We start from the raw sequence: 15,000 nt of genomic DNA, 5'->3' as shown, positions 1-15,000 counted from the left end.
CAAATGGGAAGCAGTAATTGAAGTAGATGGCAAATATGCTCCGGAATAATCATTTAAAGATGTTTTTGTTACATGTTGTTATTGTTTTGTTGAATAAAATTTGTTGAAAAAGACCCACAATAATTATGCACTAACCCAATATATATATATATATATATATATATATATATATATATATATGTATATATATATATATATATATATATATATATATATATATATATTGATGAATAACCAACATTATAATATGATATTAAATAGATTATATATATTATATTATATACATTATACATACCTGACCATAATGGCCTGTCAGTTTAAAATTATTTCTTCCATTATAAGTGAAGCTTGCATTCTCAGCGTTCCATGATGTTACTACATGTGACCAATCCCGATGTCTAAGGCCCAAATTCTGTCCAACGTCAAATTTTCCTAAAATACCAAAATCGTTTTAATATTAACTTTCCATACAGGTATTATTTAGAAGAATTTAATTGCTTCCCTTCAGTCATTGAACTTCACTTTCAAAAGAGTAAAACGAGTGGTTACTTGTGAATGAGAATGGCTTGATAGAATAAATATCAAGCTTTCACTAATTGTTCTAGGTATTTATGTCCTATAAGAATTCCATGGCTAATACCTCCATATCATACAATTAGTCACAAATGTTTTCAGCATTTTTTACAGTGAAATCTTTTCTTGTATGTGGGGACGTCATAATAGAAAATTTTACGAAGGCACCACAATTAACCTTGTATTAACTTTGTGAACCAATGTATTTCTATGCATAGGTACTCGTTTTCCACCTTTGGCCTAAACCATTTCACTTTACAAGTTGATGATATCCATAATTTGGAGGATTCTGAGATTACTTATAAATTGTATTGGTCAATGCTAGGACGTGCAATACCCTACTGGTGAGGTAAACATCCCTGAGTACAAAGGAGAGTTTCAAGATTGTATCATGTAATAGAAAACACCTTAATACTGCACACACTTAAAGAAAAAAATGTTCCAAAATTACTGGATAGAAATATCCTGAACTATGCTATTACCCCCATATTAACTATACAGTTAATATGGGGGTAATAGCCATGGAATTCTTATGTTATGCGTAAGAAAGGCCATAGCCTTGACCTCCATCTTCCGTTTGCTTGCTGATTCTACTCTGTGCCTTCAGTTACACTGTTCTACAGATGCTTCTGATAATTTGCATAATGAGGTTATATACATGGTATGATCAATAAGTATCCGGACTATTGCCATAGTAACAAAGCTAAAGTATGCAGAGTGAAGCTGCTTCGCACAGATAGACCTTGAACTCTGGTGTGCATGCGCACTAAGTTTTAGCTAGAGCTCACTTCCGCTATTTACAGCGGTGCTCGGAAAGAAGGTGTGTAACTTGTGATCACCACATTGACCATGACAGAGAAAGTTGAGCAAAGAATCTGCATCAAATTTTGCCAAAAGCCTGGCAATACCTGCTCAGAGACCTACGCAATATTTTCAAAAAGTTTTTATCATTCTTGACACCATCAAGACAGACAGATCGATAAATGATACCTGTGGAAACAAATGACTCCCCTCAAACCATTTTCGCAATCTAAATTTCTACATTCTTGTTATTTTCACAATACATTATAGAGTTCTGAAAGAACATTAACATACAAAAGATAAATTATTTCTTACCAGGTATTATTCTCTGGAATGCTGGTTCATGCTCAAAATAGCAATTGTCGGCCCATTTCTGAGCTACATATTCTAAGTCTTTATCCCAATACTGAAATTATGGACAGTAAAGATAGCATTTTAATGATGACATTTGCTAGTAATCTAGAATAATTTTGTCAAATTAACCATTTTAATTTTACTGCTTTCACTGATGTTATGGTCAATTATAAGAGAAATTATATTATGAATTTTCTTCCTTTGAGTTCGTCTTATTTTTGTAGTGTACAAGTACAAGAGATAACATACTGTATTACATATAAATATAACACATACACAATTATAAATACAATAACAATAAATAAATGTGACTATTGCAATTATAGAAACAAGGTCAGTAATTTTAAATGGAAAGGGATCGTTAATCACATAGATCCTAATACTCATAGATCCTAATACTTGAGTGACACATAATTTGATTGACCTTGAAGGGGAGAAAAACAAGGTCAACTTTTGTTGGATATAAACACAGAATTTAACTAAATATTGCAAAGTATTTTGAGCAACACTTAAATGATTTTGTCAGTTGTTTGAGTGGTACCACCTTTTGATAGTACAATAAAAATTTAAAAAATAAATACATACAGTTTTTGAGTTCTTTTCATCATTAATTTTAAGTCCATTTTTCCATGCTTGCATGGGTTGGATGAATCGAAAGGAAAACCGAGTAACGGTGGCGGCAGCAGCGGAACAACGCACGACTGCTGAATTCCTTTCATAACTCTAATCTAATTATAGAACTGTGCTGAGTAATCATAAACTGTGAAATTGTGCAAAGCCAACATGTAAAAGTCGTGTATTGTATTTTTTAAAGAAAAACATTACTAGTTACATTGTTCACACAATGTCTTCATTCTTTTCGTTTAAACCATGTGGATGCATTTTTCAATATGGCTGTCGTTCTTGCCGACCTTCTTGTTCACATGAACCCCGTGGTGCCTTACGCATGCGCAACGGTGCCCAACGCGCATGCCTTACTTAGATTTGGATTTCATTTTCCCGCTCGCAGCTATTGCCGTTAAATTCCGGCTTGATTTGTAAATTTATGCCTTTGTCATTCGCAGGTCCTTCATAAGGTGGAGTGTTTTGGTGAATGATGTTGTATGCTTCCATGTTCTTCGGATTGTGTGTTGATACGTAAGATAATGTTTTAAGTGTGTCATGGTGTTTTCTTGTTTTCCGTAACTCTTGGATGTCTATCATTTTGCACTTCTCCTGCTCGAGACATTTCTTCCACAATAACCACCTCATCCAAACAAAATATAACCATTGCGATAACCCCAGTCAGAGCCGACCGCAACAGAGAACCCACAATAGAATATTGGTCAGTGGAAGGACAATCAACAGGAACACTAATTCCTTATTGCAAAACCCAAGAAACCATTTTTTTAGACAAACTGGGCCAAAACCGGTTGTGAGAACCTGAAGGTGATTAATCTCTCACAGAAAACCCTTTCAAACCAGAAAATCATCATTCTCACAAAGGGATTGAAGTTCACCCCAACACCACAAAGGTCGGACCTAAAAGGTATACAAACTGATATCGAGGAATTCTGCAGAAAACTTCGCATCACTGAAGAACTGCTGGATAAAGACAATAACGATCAATCGATATTTAACAATAAAAGCAGCTGCTGTCCGACAAAAGGAAGAAATCAAACTCTGGATACCTTCTGTGATTTGGTTTCCAATTATCCCTACAATTTACTGCCACCTCGAAAATTTAAAACAAATAGAAATCGAGAAGAATATGAAATCATTAATAATCTCAAGGAGGATGACAACATAAATATAGAAGAAGCCGATAAATGGAGTGCTGTAGTAATCATGGACTAAGAAAAATACATAAACACTACTCTAATTCTCCTTCAAGACAATTCCTACTACGAAAAAATCCAGAACTACAATCAATCCAAGATAATGACTAAACTTTCTACCCTTATCCACCAGTTCCAACAAGGTTTAACGGAAGAAGAGAGAGATTACTTGATTAGTTCTGACTACAAAACCAGCAAGTTTTATGAACTTCCCAAAATCCACAAAAGTGAAGCCATAAACGAAGACTGTAACAAATCAACTTCTGTAGTCATAAATATTTCACACCCGAGAGGTTTCAAAATGAGACCAATTGTGGCCAGTCCCTCGTGTGAGATACACAGTCTCAGTAACTTGATTGACCTTCTCCGTAAACCTAGTCTCTAACATATAGCGAGCTTTATAAAGGATGATCTGGACTTTTTAAACCATATCCCAAACAAAGCTATCAAGGACTCCCTTCTGGTTTCATTCGATGTAATAAACATCTGCACCTCGATTCCTCACAAATACGGAATAATAGCGATAGAATACTGGCTGGAAAAATTCCCAAATGACATTCCTGACCGAATCATAAGAGAATTCATCGATGAAGAATTAAAATTCGTCCTACAGAACAACATCTTCAACATCAACAGAACACTTATAGACAAAAATCGGGCAAGGTGATGGGAACGAGGGTAACCCTTACTTTTGCCAACATTGTCATGGCATAATTGGAAGTCCAGACTAATGGTGCACAGGCAACAAATCCAGGACCCCACAACTAGGAAAATTCCCGTAAGCAAACACCGAGACCAATGCCCCATAAACTTAAACCCTAAATACCAAATCTTCCCTCTCTATCAATGCACTGGAAACAGTTCAACCCAATTACATTCAAATAAGGAAAGCATAATCATTAAAAAATATAAACCACAGCTGAATATCCTTTAGAAAGAAGAAAAAACACCGAAGTCGAAAAGGTAAAAAGACTCAATTCGTCCACAAAAAAAACCCAACCAGAAAGCGCAAACAATTTTTAAAACTTTAGCAACAGTCATCCACCCAGGTTTCGAAACCGCAACTCCAAATCTCCATACAATAACACCATACAAACACCAGTTGCTGACGTCACAATCATAAAGGAACAAAGATAATTATATATTTACTCTGCACATATTCCTGTGTACACCAGTACTGAAGATATCAATGACAAATTTGGCCATCTTGGAGGTGAATTACCATAATTTGTCCTCAGTCACTAACTATTGTAAATTTTACATATATAATTCAAATGAAAAAAAAACCTTTGTTAATTATTTACTCAGATACCATCTATGTTAGTTCGAAATTTGAAGATTGTATAATGATTTTAAGTTCACTTACTAATTTCAACATGTCACAGGCTGGTGGATTGACATCTTTCCGAAACAGATTATGCAAGTCTAGAATAATTTTTCTATCTTCATCTGTTAAACCTAATCAATAGAACAGATATTTATAAAGCCTAATTTAGAGTAAGAAATTCTTAAAGTATAAAATGGTAAAAAGAAGTATTGATATGGTAAAAAGAAGTATTGGTATGGTAATTAAAATATTATTATAATTGCTTTTCTTAATAACTGAAACTGGCATGTGAATGATGCCCATCTAGACTGTTTCTAAATGACACCAGAGAAGAAAACTTCCTTGAGGTATAAAAAATGGTATCATTTATTTAAGTGTGTGTGTGTGCATGCATGTGTGTCTGTGTGTGCGTGTGTATGTTCGTGTGTGCGCGAAATGAAGTACTGATAATGTAATGTTTATGGTGTTATGATCGTGTTAATACAGAACAGATAATCTTAATCACTTTCATAACATTTTGGATGATCTTCATTTAGATTTTGCAGGAATTTGAAGTTCAAATTATTTCTTAAACAACAAACTTAACTTACCTGATCTATATGCATATTGAGATTTTGAAATGCAAGCCGTGTGATTTACTATTCCATGGTACTTTCTAGGGCAATTCTTTAACTGGAAGGCAAAAATAAAAGAGTATAGATATTCCATTTTCTGGGATATCTGTACCTTGCTTTGGTTCTTGACATTCAAATTTTTGGCATATAGAACTTCACATAACATCTTTCTGATTTTGGGATCTCGTAAAAAATGGTCCCACCTAACAAGGTGATAAAGGATCATTAAATTCCTTCTCCAAATGTTTAAACTAAATTGATAATTTAAAACTGTTGGTCTCACACTTTAGAAATAGTTTCTTGTTTTGATTATATATTTGAGGAATTTTATCTTTGAAGTGGAAAAGAAAGTATTCAAGAATTAAGCATTAAATGAATGCAATAATTAAAACTTTCAATATTGTAGTTTCTATGATAAAGATCATTTCATTCTTTTATCAATTTTAGTCATAGAACTGTATCAATGCCGTTGAAAGGCATTTAAGCTTATATTGATCCAATGTTGTGCTTGGTACTACAAACTTGGAAGTGAAAAAAAGGCAAGATTTAAAAAGGATCAGAACTTACTATCACAAATTATTTTGTCATCCACACACATATACATTCAATGGCAATCCATACTGTTTCCATAAGCTGCATTTTATTCATAACGGGTCAACCACAATGGGTCAACCAAACGGTTGACCCATTGATATAGCACACGGTTTTCTCAAAATAGAACTGAATGCAAATCATGTGACTACAAAGCAAACATTTTAGCTACATTCATGCCATCGTTTATATAGAAAAGTTAATGGAATATTTATTACCGAGTATTCTGAAGCTGATTCTTCCAATTCTACTTTCATAGGTGATATTATAAAAGTAAGTTCTGATTCTACAACATATAAAATTTACATGTATTTAAATATACGTGTGTGTGCGTGTGTATGTATATATATATATATATATATATATATGTTTATAAGATAAACTTGGAAATGGATGCATGGTATTCAATCATATAATAATATATATATATATATATATATATATATATATATATATATATATATATATATATATATATATATACATATATATATATATATATATATATATATGTGCATATATACATACATATATGTACATACTTACATATATATGTATATATGCATATATGGGTACAGGACGTCACACAATGTAAGCAACATGAAACACGATCCAGCTGGTTTTCATGAACGTTTCTTAAACCAGGATGAGTGTTAGTTTTATCACTTTGAGCCAGAGACAAAGAGACAGTCCATGTAGTTGAAACACCCCCCTGTGACTGATATGGGTAGTCTGTAATTTCTATGATCAGCAGGAATTGCATGTCTTGAGAATGTATGTGAGCCAGCAACCTACAGGATGGGTACATCTAGGTTATCAACAACCAAAGGCTTGATGTTTGTTGACAGGAGTACATCCGATGGCAACAAAAACTTAGGTCAAGATCTGGAACCTCATTGAGTTGCAAGACTTGTCTGTGATCAGAATTTTCAACCAACCATTATGATTACTCAGAAGTTATCTCTTATCTCATTAAGAGCATGCAGGCAGGAAATTTTAACCTGGGAAACTACATTTTGGAGATCTATAATCATTTCTGGAAGAGTGAGCTGTTGTTCTAAGGAGAGAGTTATCTCTTTTTTCACCATATGATTTGTGTGTAGGATCCACGCATATGCACACACTTGCATTCAGACACACTCTCTCATAAACACTTGTCAATATAAGTATTAAATATTAAAGACGTGACAGGGAATTGTGAGGCAGGGAGAAAGATAGAGAGAAAGAGAGCAATAAAAGAGGGAAAACTGTAAAGTGAGGAGAAAGTTTGGGAAAATCCAGAAACCCTGTAAAGATTTGGGAATATTTTAGAAGGAGAAATAATTTTGTAAATATTAAGACCCATAAAGGATCTATGTTGGCCATAAGATTGGGTTGGGAAAAGAGCATACTTTGGAAAGATTAGAGTCCTATGTAGAAGTACTGGACTTGAGTATGAATATTTTCTTGTGCATGTAGTGGGTGAAGTTTTCTGTTCTGGCATTAGGCTAAGAGCTTGCTTTCTGCAAGATCTTGAGGAATATTCTCTTTTATGCTCTGTCGATGTTGCATCTCTTGGTAGCATTCAAGTATAGTCTAGACTTTTTGGCGATCTTCAAGTCTATGTCAAAATCTGTTGCATTTTCTTTTCGCTGTCACTTGTAGTTTGTGAGCATTGTCATATTTGAGTTCATGGTGATTCTGAATGAGGTGGTGTAGCTGTAGGATCTTCATCAACTGAAGGTTTTACAATGTTTGTGCGTATGTGTGTGTGCATGTTTGTGCATGCGTGCATATGTGTCTGTGTGTCCATATATAAAACAGCAAAATAGATAAATTAAGAATAAGGTTTTAAAAGATTTAGAAACGAAGATTTGATTGTATGCATTTCAAAATATATCTACAAATAGCTGATACAATGAAACGTTTAAGGTAATTACCAAGAGCAGTTGCTGGATTTGTGGAATCTGTAGTCCCATTAGCACCGTAATCGGCATCTGAGATTGAAAAATGAATTTAAGATAAACCAAGCGTATTCCATAACTGAGTTGTTTCTTTTATATCATGTATTCTTCCAATATAATCAATTCAAGTGTAAAGCAAAATAGTTTAGTATTTAATCTACTCAACAACGGGTGGATAATGTTTCATGAAGTTTATATACATTATACTGGTTAGCTTGTTGCATGTTTTAATAAAACCAGAACAGTATTACTTATCTATGGAACTTCAATGGGTGCAATATGATGAAGTACCCACACATGGCTGCAGCTGAAAAAATATTTTACTATATTATAGATCATTATAGATCATTCTTTATAATTGTTAATTATAAAGAATGATTTATAATGGCATTTGAATATAAACTCAACAGCTCCCAGTTGATGTGTGGTGCAGAAATAAATGTGATCTACTATTAAAGCCTGATATCCTCCTTTTACATATCATATTATTCTTATATAAATATCATCATCATCATCATTTAACATCCGCTTTCCATGCTAGCATGGGTTGGACGATTTGACTGAGGACTGGTGAACCAGATGGCTACACCAGGCTCCAATCTGATTTGGCAGAGTTTCTACAGCTGATAGATAGATAGATAGATAGATAGACAGATAGATATGCATGCACATGTATACACATCAAGCTTTCTTTCTCTCACTGCCCCTCTCTGCACACACACACACACACACACACACACACACACAATAATTCATTATTGTTGGCCCTTTACAAGGCACACATTATGTTGCTACCATACATAGGATACCTCTGTGTCTATCTAAGCAACCTGACTAGCTATATCTTGTTGCAGCTTACTTCCATATACACACTTCTATCACAACAATTCAGTTTCAGCTTCTGAAATGTTCTTCAATATTGACATCATTGATGTTTGTGAAAGACAAATTGTGCTCAAAATAGATAGGAACAAGAGATAGCAAGGAAGAGATGGCAGATAGTGTTGTTGTTACAGCTTGCATTTTGTTGTCTTTTTCTTTTGACTTCAGGAAGCTCAATATCTAATCTGTCTTTATAAGATACTAGCAGTATAGCCCGGCACTGCCCGGGATTAAGCTAGGATCATTAAGTGATCAAGTGCTTTATTTCAAACCAAAATAAGTAACATCGACATCAGATTTGAGCGAAATCTGTTGAAATTAGTTTGGCTGAAAATAGTTTGCTGGCAATTTGATTGGGAAATCCATAAGGAATCAGTTTATTGGTTATTTCCACTCATTGACTGTTTTTTTTAATGTTGCATTAGAGATCTGCATAGGAGAAGGTTGATCTGAAGGTTTGCATTGGGGATCTGGATTGGAGTAACTTAGGAAAATGTACCAACAGCCTTAACCAAAAAATAAGAGGCCTGTCCCTTCTAGGTTAACTCTAATCCTAACCCTAACCCTGACCCTAAACTGTAACCCTAACACCAACCCTAATCCTAACCCTAACACTAACCTTAACCCTAACCTGAATCCTAACCGTAAAACCCCAACCCTAAAACCCTAACCGTAACACCCTAGTGGAAATCGTGCAGGTGTTAATCTGAAAAATTACCAAACCCTTTTTGTGGTCCGAAAAATGGGTTGGTGGGGGGTGACTGCCAAATTGTTACATACCTCTTTGTTTCATAGTTGTTGTGAAATATAAACAAAACTCTTTCGCTTCTAAAGTAGTATATGTGCATATTTGTGAGAGTGAGAGGCGGGAGAAAGATGAACGATTTAAAATATATATATCTTAATTGTTGTGTGAGAAAGTATATATAATCTCATTATAAAATATAGTGTCTTTCAAAAACTGCCATCTCCCAATTATTCTTTCGTTAGACGTATTTTGTCTTCCTCTCCTACTTTTTCATGACTTTTTTTTTGTTAGACGCTAGCAAACACTCTGTACTTCCCCTGTCACGAACACACTATTTCTTTCTCTCTCTCTCTCTCTCTCTCTCCTTCAAACACGTACGCATGTCAACAAACTTCAAAATTGGTAAAAGTTGTGGATGAAAATCGATTTTTACAGCTATACGCGGGTGACTCTGAGAGAAAATGTTGATGAAAATGCAGATAAGGTCATGACGAATCTACTCCTAAAATTGAAGCGACATGTGTGCTAATTTGTGGACGTGCATAAACTACATTCACATACACACACAGACACACACATACATCTTGCCTTATATATATATACGGATATGTCATACAAACATTGGTTAGAGTATTTTGTGAGCTGCTATTAGAGAAGGAAGGAAAAAGTAAAAGCATAAAAATACAAGTTACTTACATGGACATAATCCACACATTTTGGGACAGATGTTTGGAACATTGGAATACTTAATACACCATTCTGGTCTATAGTATCTACCACAGTGATAACTATCTTTGCCTAGAGAACAATTCACTATAAAGACCAAGAATTAATACAGGAGACAAAATGAGGAATTGGTTTTATTGGGAAAATAAAATCTCACTTCTATGTGAAAAGTAATATTACTCAATATTTAGTTACAGAGATTACAGGAATTATATGTGTATGTAATGTAAACAGTGAGAAATACAAAAAAAAATGTAAGTAGGGTCTCTTGAGGTGTGATAGATGCATATGTGACTTAATTAACAAAAGAGCTGGATATGGTGAAAGAATAGTTGTTAGTATGAGGAAGGGGACAACTTGTTCATTCTGATTCTGTGTAGAAGTAGACTGCATAAAGGCTGTGTGAGATGTGTGATAGCAAAAGGTTGTGGGATAAAGACATGGACTGAGTGTGGAAGATCTACTTGAGAGGCTGGAAAGAAATGACACATGCATGTTATATGGGATGTGTCATTGAAGACATCAGCCGATGTATCCAAGTGAGAAATGTTCTGGTTATGGGCAAGTGATGTGAATGGGTGAGGACTGGTAGACGAAATAGTAGTTTGTAGTGATAGAAAATGATGATGCAGGTGAGAGAAGAGTGAGAAAGATGTGTGAAGTTTTGGAAAAGACAGTTCTCAAGATGCTGAGCCTAATTGATGTTGAATTGAAATAGTATTAAGCATCACACTGGGACTTATTTAAGACTGTAACTGTATGGAAAAGCATTTGCTAAAACAGTGATAATAAAGACAATGACAACAACAATGATGATGATAGTGATGATGATGATAATGATGGAGAAGGTTTACCTAAAGCTAATCTATTTTGTTTAAAACAATCAATGTCATATTATATAGGAACATAATAATAGAATATAACTTCAACAGAAACAGTGAATGTATAACAAAACTCACAAGGATAATTTCAGAACTAATTACTGTCCATTTTTCTTTTTATTTGATATTATTGTCATAGTTGTTGTCATCATCATCATCATCATCATCATCATCATCATCATCAACGTTAACAACAACAACAACAACAACAGCTTATCTTATATTTCTCCACCCAGGGTAGTTTGGGTAGATTAGCTACAGTATATAACAATTTATTTCAATCAGCATCGTGTCTTGGGAGGCCTGGTCCCATCAACATTATAAGCTGTTCTTTATCCAACAGCAGTTGTCAATATACAACACTGCCAACTCACCTGTACAAAGGATGGTACAATTTGGGATTTCTTTTTGTACTTTAATTATTATTATATATAAATAGTTTAAATATCAATATTAAATGAATATATTTACTTGAACATTCTGGTCCAGAAAAGTATTTCGAACGTTTACATTTGCAATTACAACTGTCATCAACCCTCCAACCATCATTCAGACAAACCTTTCCTTTACAATCTGAAAGTAAATTAGAAAGTTTCCATGACTTAATATATTACATTATTGAATTATGTCAGAAATTACATTTTAATTATCATGAATTTCTGATAAAAATATAAAAATAAAAATGGAAATATTTTTAAAAAAACAATGCTTTTGTCAAGTTGTAAAAAGGTGGATTGATGACTCATCATCCGTTCACATTTGCCTGATCATGTCTGACCATTGGAACAGTGTATTTTATAGCAGGATGCCCTTCCTGTTACCAACTTCCCCTTCCTGTTTCCAAGCAAAGTAATAATCTCCCAGCCGAGTGAACGAATCTCAGACAGTTCAAACATGTTTTATGGAGAGTGGTAGAAATAAATGACACTGCAAGAATGAGCCTTTTGTTTTGAACGTTGTGCTACACATGAAGACTTTTGAAGGAGTCTGGACCACGCTTTTGTGGTGGACTGCTAGCAAATCAACCATCAGAATGCTATTGTTTACACATGCAAACTCACACAAAAACACACACACACACAACAAGCTTTCTTCAGTTCCCATCTACAAAATCCACTCACAAGACTTTGTTCAGCAGTGGGGTTGAACCCTAAGCCATGCAGTTGGGAAGTAAAGTTCATAAACATACAGACATGTCTGTGCATGTATAATCCTTTTCTATTATTATTGTCTTCTGCAGTACCTTCTCCATCATTCCTTGAGTCATTGATGTGCTACACTAAATTATAAAAGACAGTGCAAGAGAACCTGCCATGGTTCTCTTGCAAACCTGTTCCCATGAAACTATAATGATACTATTATTGCTATCTGTTCTTTCTAATATTCATCACAATCCCAGTGACTTAGTGATCGGTCAACTGGAATCCTAAACCCACTGACACCTCAATTTTTTTCTGACAATTTCTTTGCTCTTTCATAGTTACATATACTTCTACCAACAACTTACATCATGTTAATTCAGGTGCTCGTAATATCCACTGGCTATTTGTCTTCCAGCAGACATTCCCAAGCAGTACATAAATACACTTGTCCCCTATATGACAAGTTTGACCTATTAATGAAGTTAGTCTTCTGAATCTATAATTTACTAGCATAATGCTTTTGTTACCATATTTCTGCTAAAATACACTGCCTTTATTTCAATGAAGGCAGCAGGCTGGTAGAATCATTAGCACAAAGCATTTTGTCCTTCTTTATGTTCTGAGTTCAAATTCCACTTTACCTTTCATCATTTTGGGATTGATGAAATAGTACCAGTTGAACACTGGGGTTGAGGAAATTGACTTACCCCAACCCCTTGAACTTGCTGGCCTTGTGCTAAAATTTGAAATCTATATTTACAATAATGAAGAATTTGATAAAATGACTTTGTCATTATTAAGCTGGTATTTAGTTTTAACACAAAAGACAGTATCAAGAGAGGGGGTTGGTATCAAAAGGATAACAGATCCTTTCAAAGAATTCACACAACAAAATGACGGCTAGCTCAACATCCAGCTTATACATTCCCTTATGAAGGTTTAGTAGTGTATCCAATAAAAAGGTCTCCTCACCGATTAGTTTTGTAGGGCCAGCACATGATCGATATGGTCTGTTAAGAGAGTAAGCAGAGTTTCCTCTGAAACATAGAAAAAGAAAAATTTTCATTTATTAACATGAAATTGGTATCTTTGTGAGCACTGGGCTTACTAGATGTAACAACCAAATTACACTCAAATCATACACTTCAAGCTTTATAAAGGCTAGATGGTCATGGCTGGAATAGCAAGAGAAATATAAAGTGTTTGAACGTTTCAACTTACCCTGGACCATAGTTACATACATACAGTCTTCCTATATTCGTGCAAGCAGCGTATCCACAACCAACAGTAGCAGTGCTTCCCCAGACTATCTGTAAAATTGAAAACAGACTTAAAACTTTATACCTACCATCCTCTACATCCAAGTAATACATAGAATTGAATCTAGGGAACTCTAACATCTCACATACTCTCTTTAATCATGTTCACCACATTTATATTGATATACTCCATCAGAGCTAATTTTATTTTGCTAATTCTATGAGAATTTGTTGGGTGTCAATATGTTGTATATAGTATATCAATATGTAAAATATGCTACATGTCTTTGTATATATATATACTTCTTTTTGTTAGCAACACTTTTGTGTTTGAAGCTGGTGAATTTGTTACCCTTTATAAGATTTACTTTCTAATTCATTTGACACAAACTGGAGTTGTTCTGTTTATTTTTTTGTATTTGTCTTGCTGAAAGAGTTTGATGTTTTCTAAATTATCCAACGTTTCAACTCTCTTGCTGTAACAAAGAATCTACTGAGTAATCTTTTATCTTTTACTTGTGTTAGTCATCAGACTGCAGTCATGCTGGGGCACCACCTTGAAAAACTTTTAGTTGAATGAATCGCGGCCATTACTTAATTCTTAAGCCTGACACTTGTTCTATTGATCATTTTTGTTGGACTGCTTAGATACAAGAACATAAACACCAGTTGTCAAGCAGTGGTTGGGGACACAGATGCATCTATGAGGGTCTTTTACTCAGTTTCCCTATACCAAATCCAGTCATAAGGCTTTGGTTGGTCAAAGGCTATAGTGAAAGATACTTGCCCAAGATAGCACACAGTGGGACTGAACTGAGAACAATGTGGTTGGAAAGCAAACTTCTTACCATGAAGCCATGCCTGTTCTATTTGTCTTTTGTACTCGAAGACTCATTCTGCTTTCACTTACTAATCTTCCTTTACATATAATAAAATGCAATGTCTTTCACATTGCTCATACTGACCTACAGAAACTAAAACCAGAAATGAAGTGGGAGTCACAGCCAGAAATACAGTGAACTGTTATGAAATGTTTTGCTCTGAAGTTGCTGGTATTTTAATCAAAACAAAACTAAATTATGATGGTAATTACATTTATTTAATCAATTTCACACACACACACACATTAGATTAGCTATATTTTTGAATAGAATTGATTTTCGATCGATTTATTTTAATCAATTTGAGGACTGCCACCGCATAAGCTGTTCCTAAAGAAAGGTGTACCTGTCATACTCTTGAAGAATTTGGACCCACCACGACTATGCAATGGTACAAGACTGATTATAACAAGTCATGTCCTCGAAGCATTATTGCTGGCATTTTTGCCGGCTACCATCGA

General features: G+C 34.5%; 1 protein-coding gene across 7 annotated transcripts in view; it reads right to left on the bottom strand.

Annotated features, from left to right (window-relative positions):
• The window catches only part of LOC106883929 (uncharacterized), a 284,619-nt gene that overhangs the window by 88,470 nt on the left and 181,149 nt on the right, over positions 1-15,000 (bottom strand). For all 7 annotated transcript variants that reach the window (XR_016243622.1, XR_016243623.1, XM_089359712.1 and 4 more), the window contains 10 exons: positions 13,621-13,709; positions 13,372-13,436; positions 11,729-11,830; positions 10,347-10,463; positions 7,997-8,053; positions 6,296-6,363; positions 5,463-5,544; positions 4,912-5,003; positions 1,690-1,780; positions 296-432 (listed from right to left, as the gene is read on the bottom strand). Coding sequence is in view for 5 of the 7 variants with exons in the window: in XM_089359712.1 (XP_089215838.1) it covers positions 296-432; positions 1,690-1,780; positions 4,912-5,003; positions 5,463-5,544; positions 6,296-6,363; positions 7,997-8,053; positions 10,347-10,463; positions 11,729-11,830; positions 13,372-13,436; positions 13,621-13,709 (900 nt within the window). In the remaining 2 variants the exon portion in view is untranslated. The remainder of the gene's footprint in view (positions 1-295; positions 433-1,689; positions 1,781-4,911; positions 5,004-5,462; positions 5,545-6,295; positions 6,364-7,996; positions 8,054-10,346; positions 10,464-11,728; positions 11,831-13,371; positions 13,437-13,620; positions 13,710-15,000) is intronic.

This window comes from Octopus bimaculoides, chromosome 11, assembly GCF_046866305.1.
Source record: "Octopus bimaculoides isolate indiv1 chromosome 11, ASM4686630v1, whole genome shotgun sequence".
Taxonomy (NCBI): domain Eukaryota; kingdom Metazoa; phylum Mollusca; class Cephalopoda; order Octopoda; family Octopodidae; genus Octopus; species Octopus bimaculoides.
Note: the sequence above shows the minus strand (reverse complement) of the source record. Positions and strands in the feature narration are given on the sequence as shown.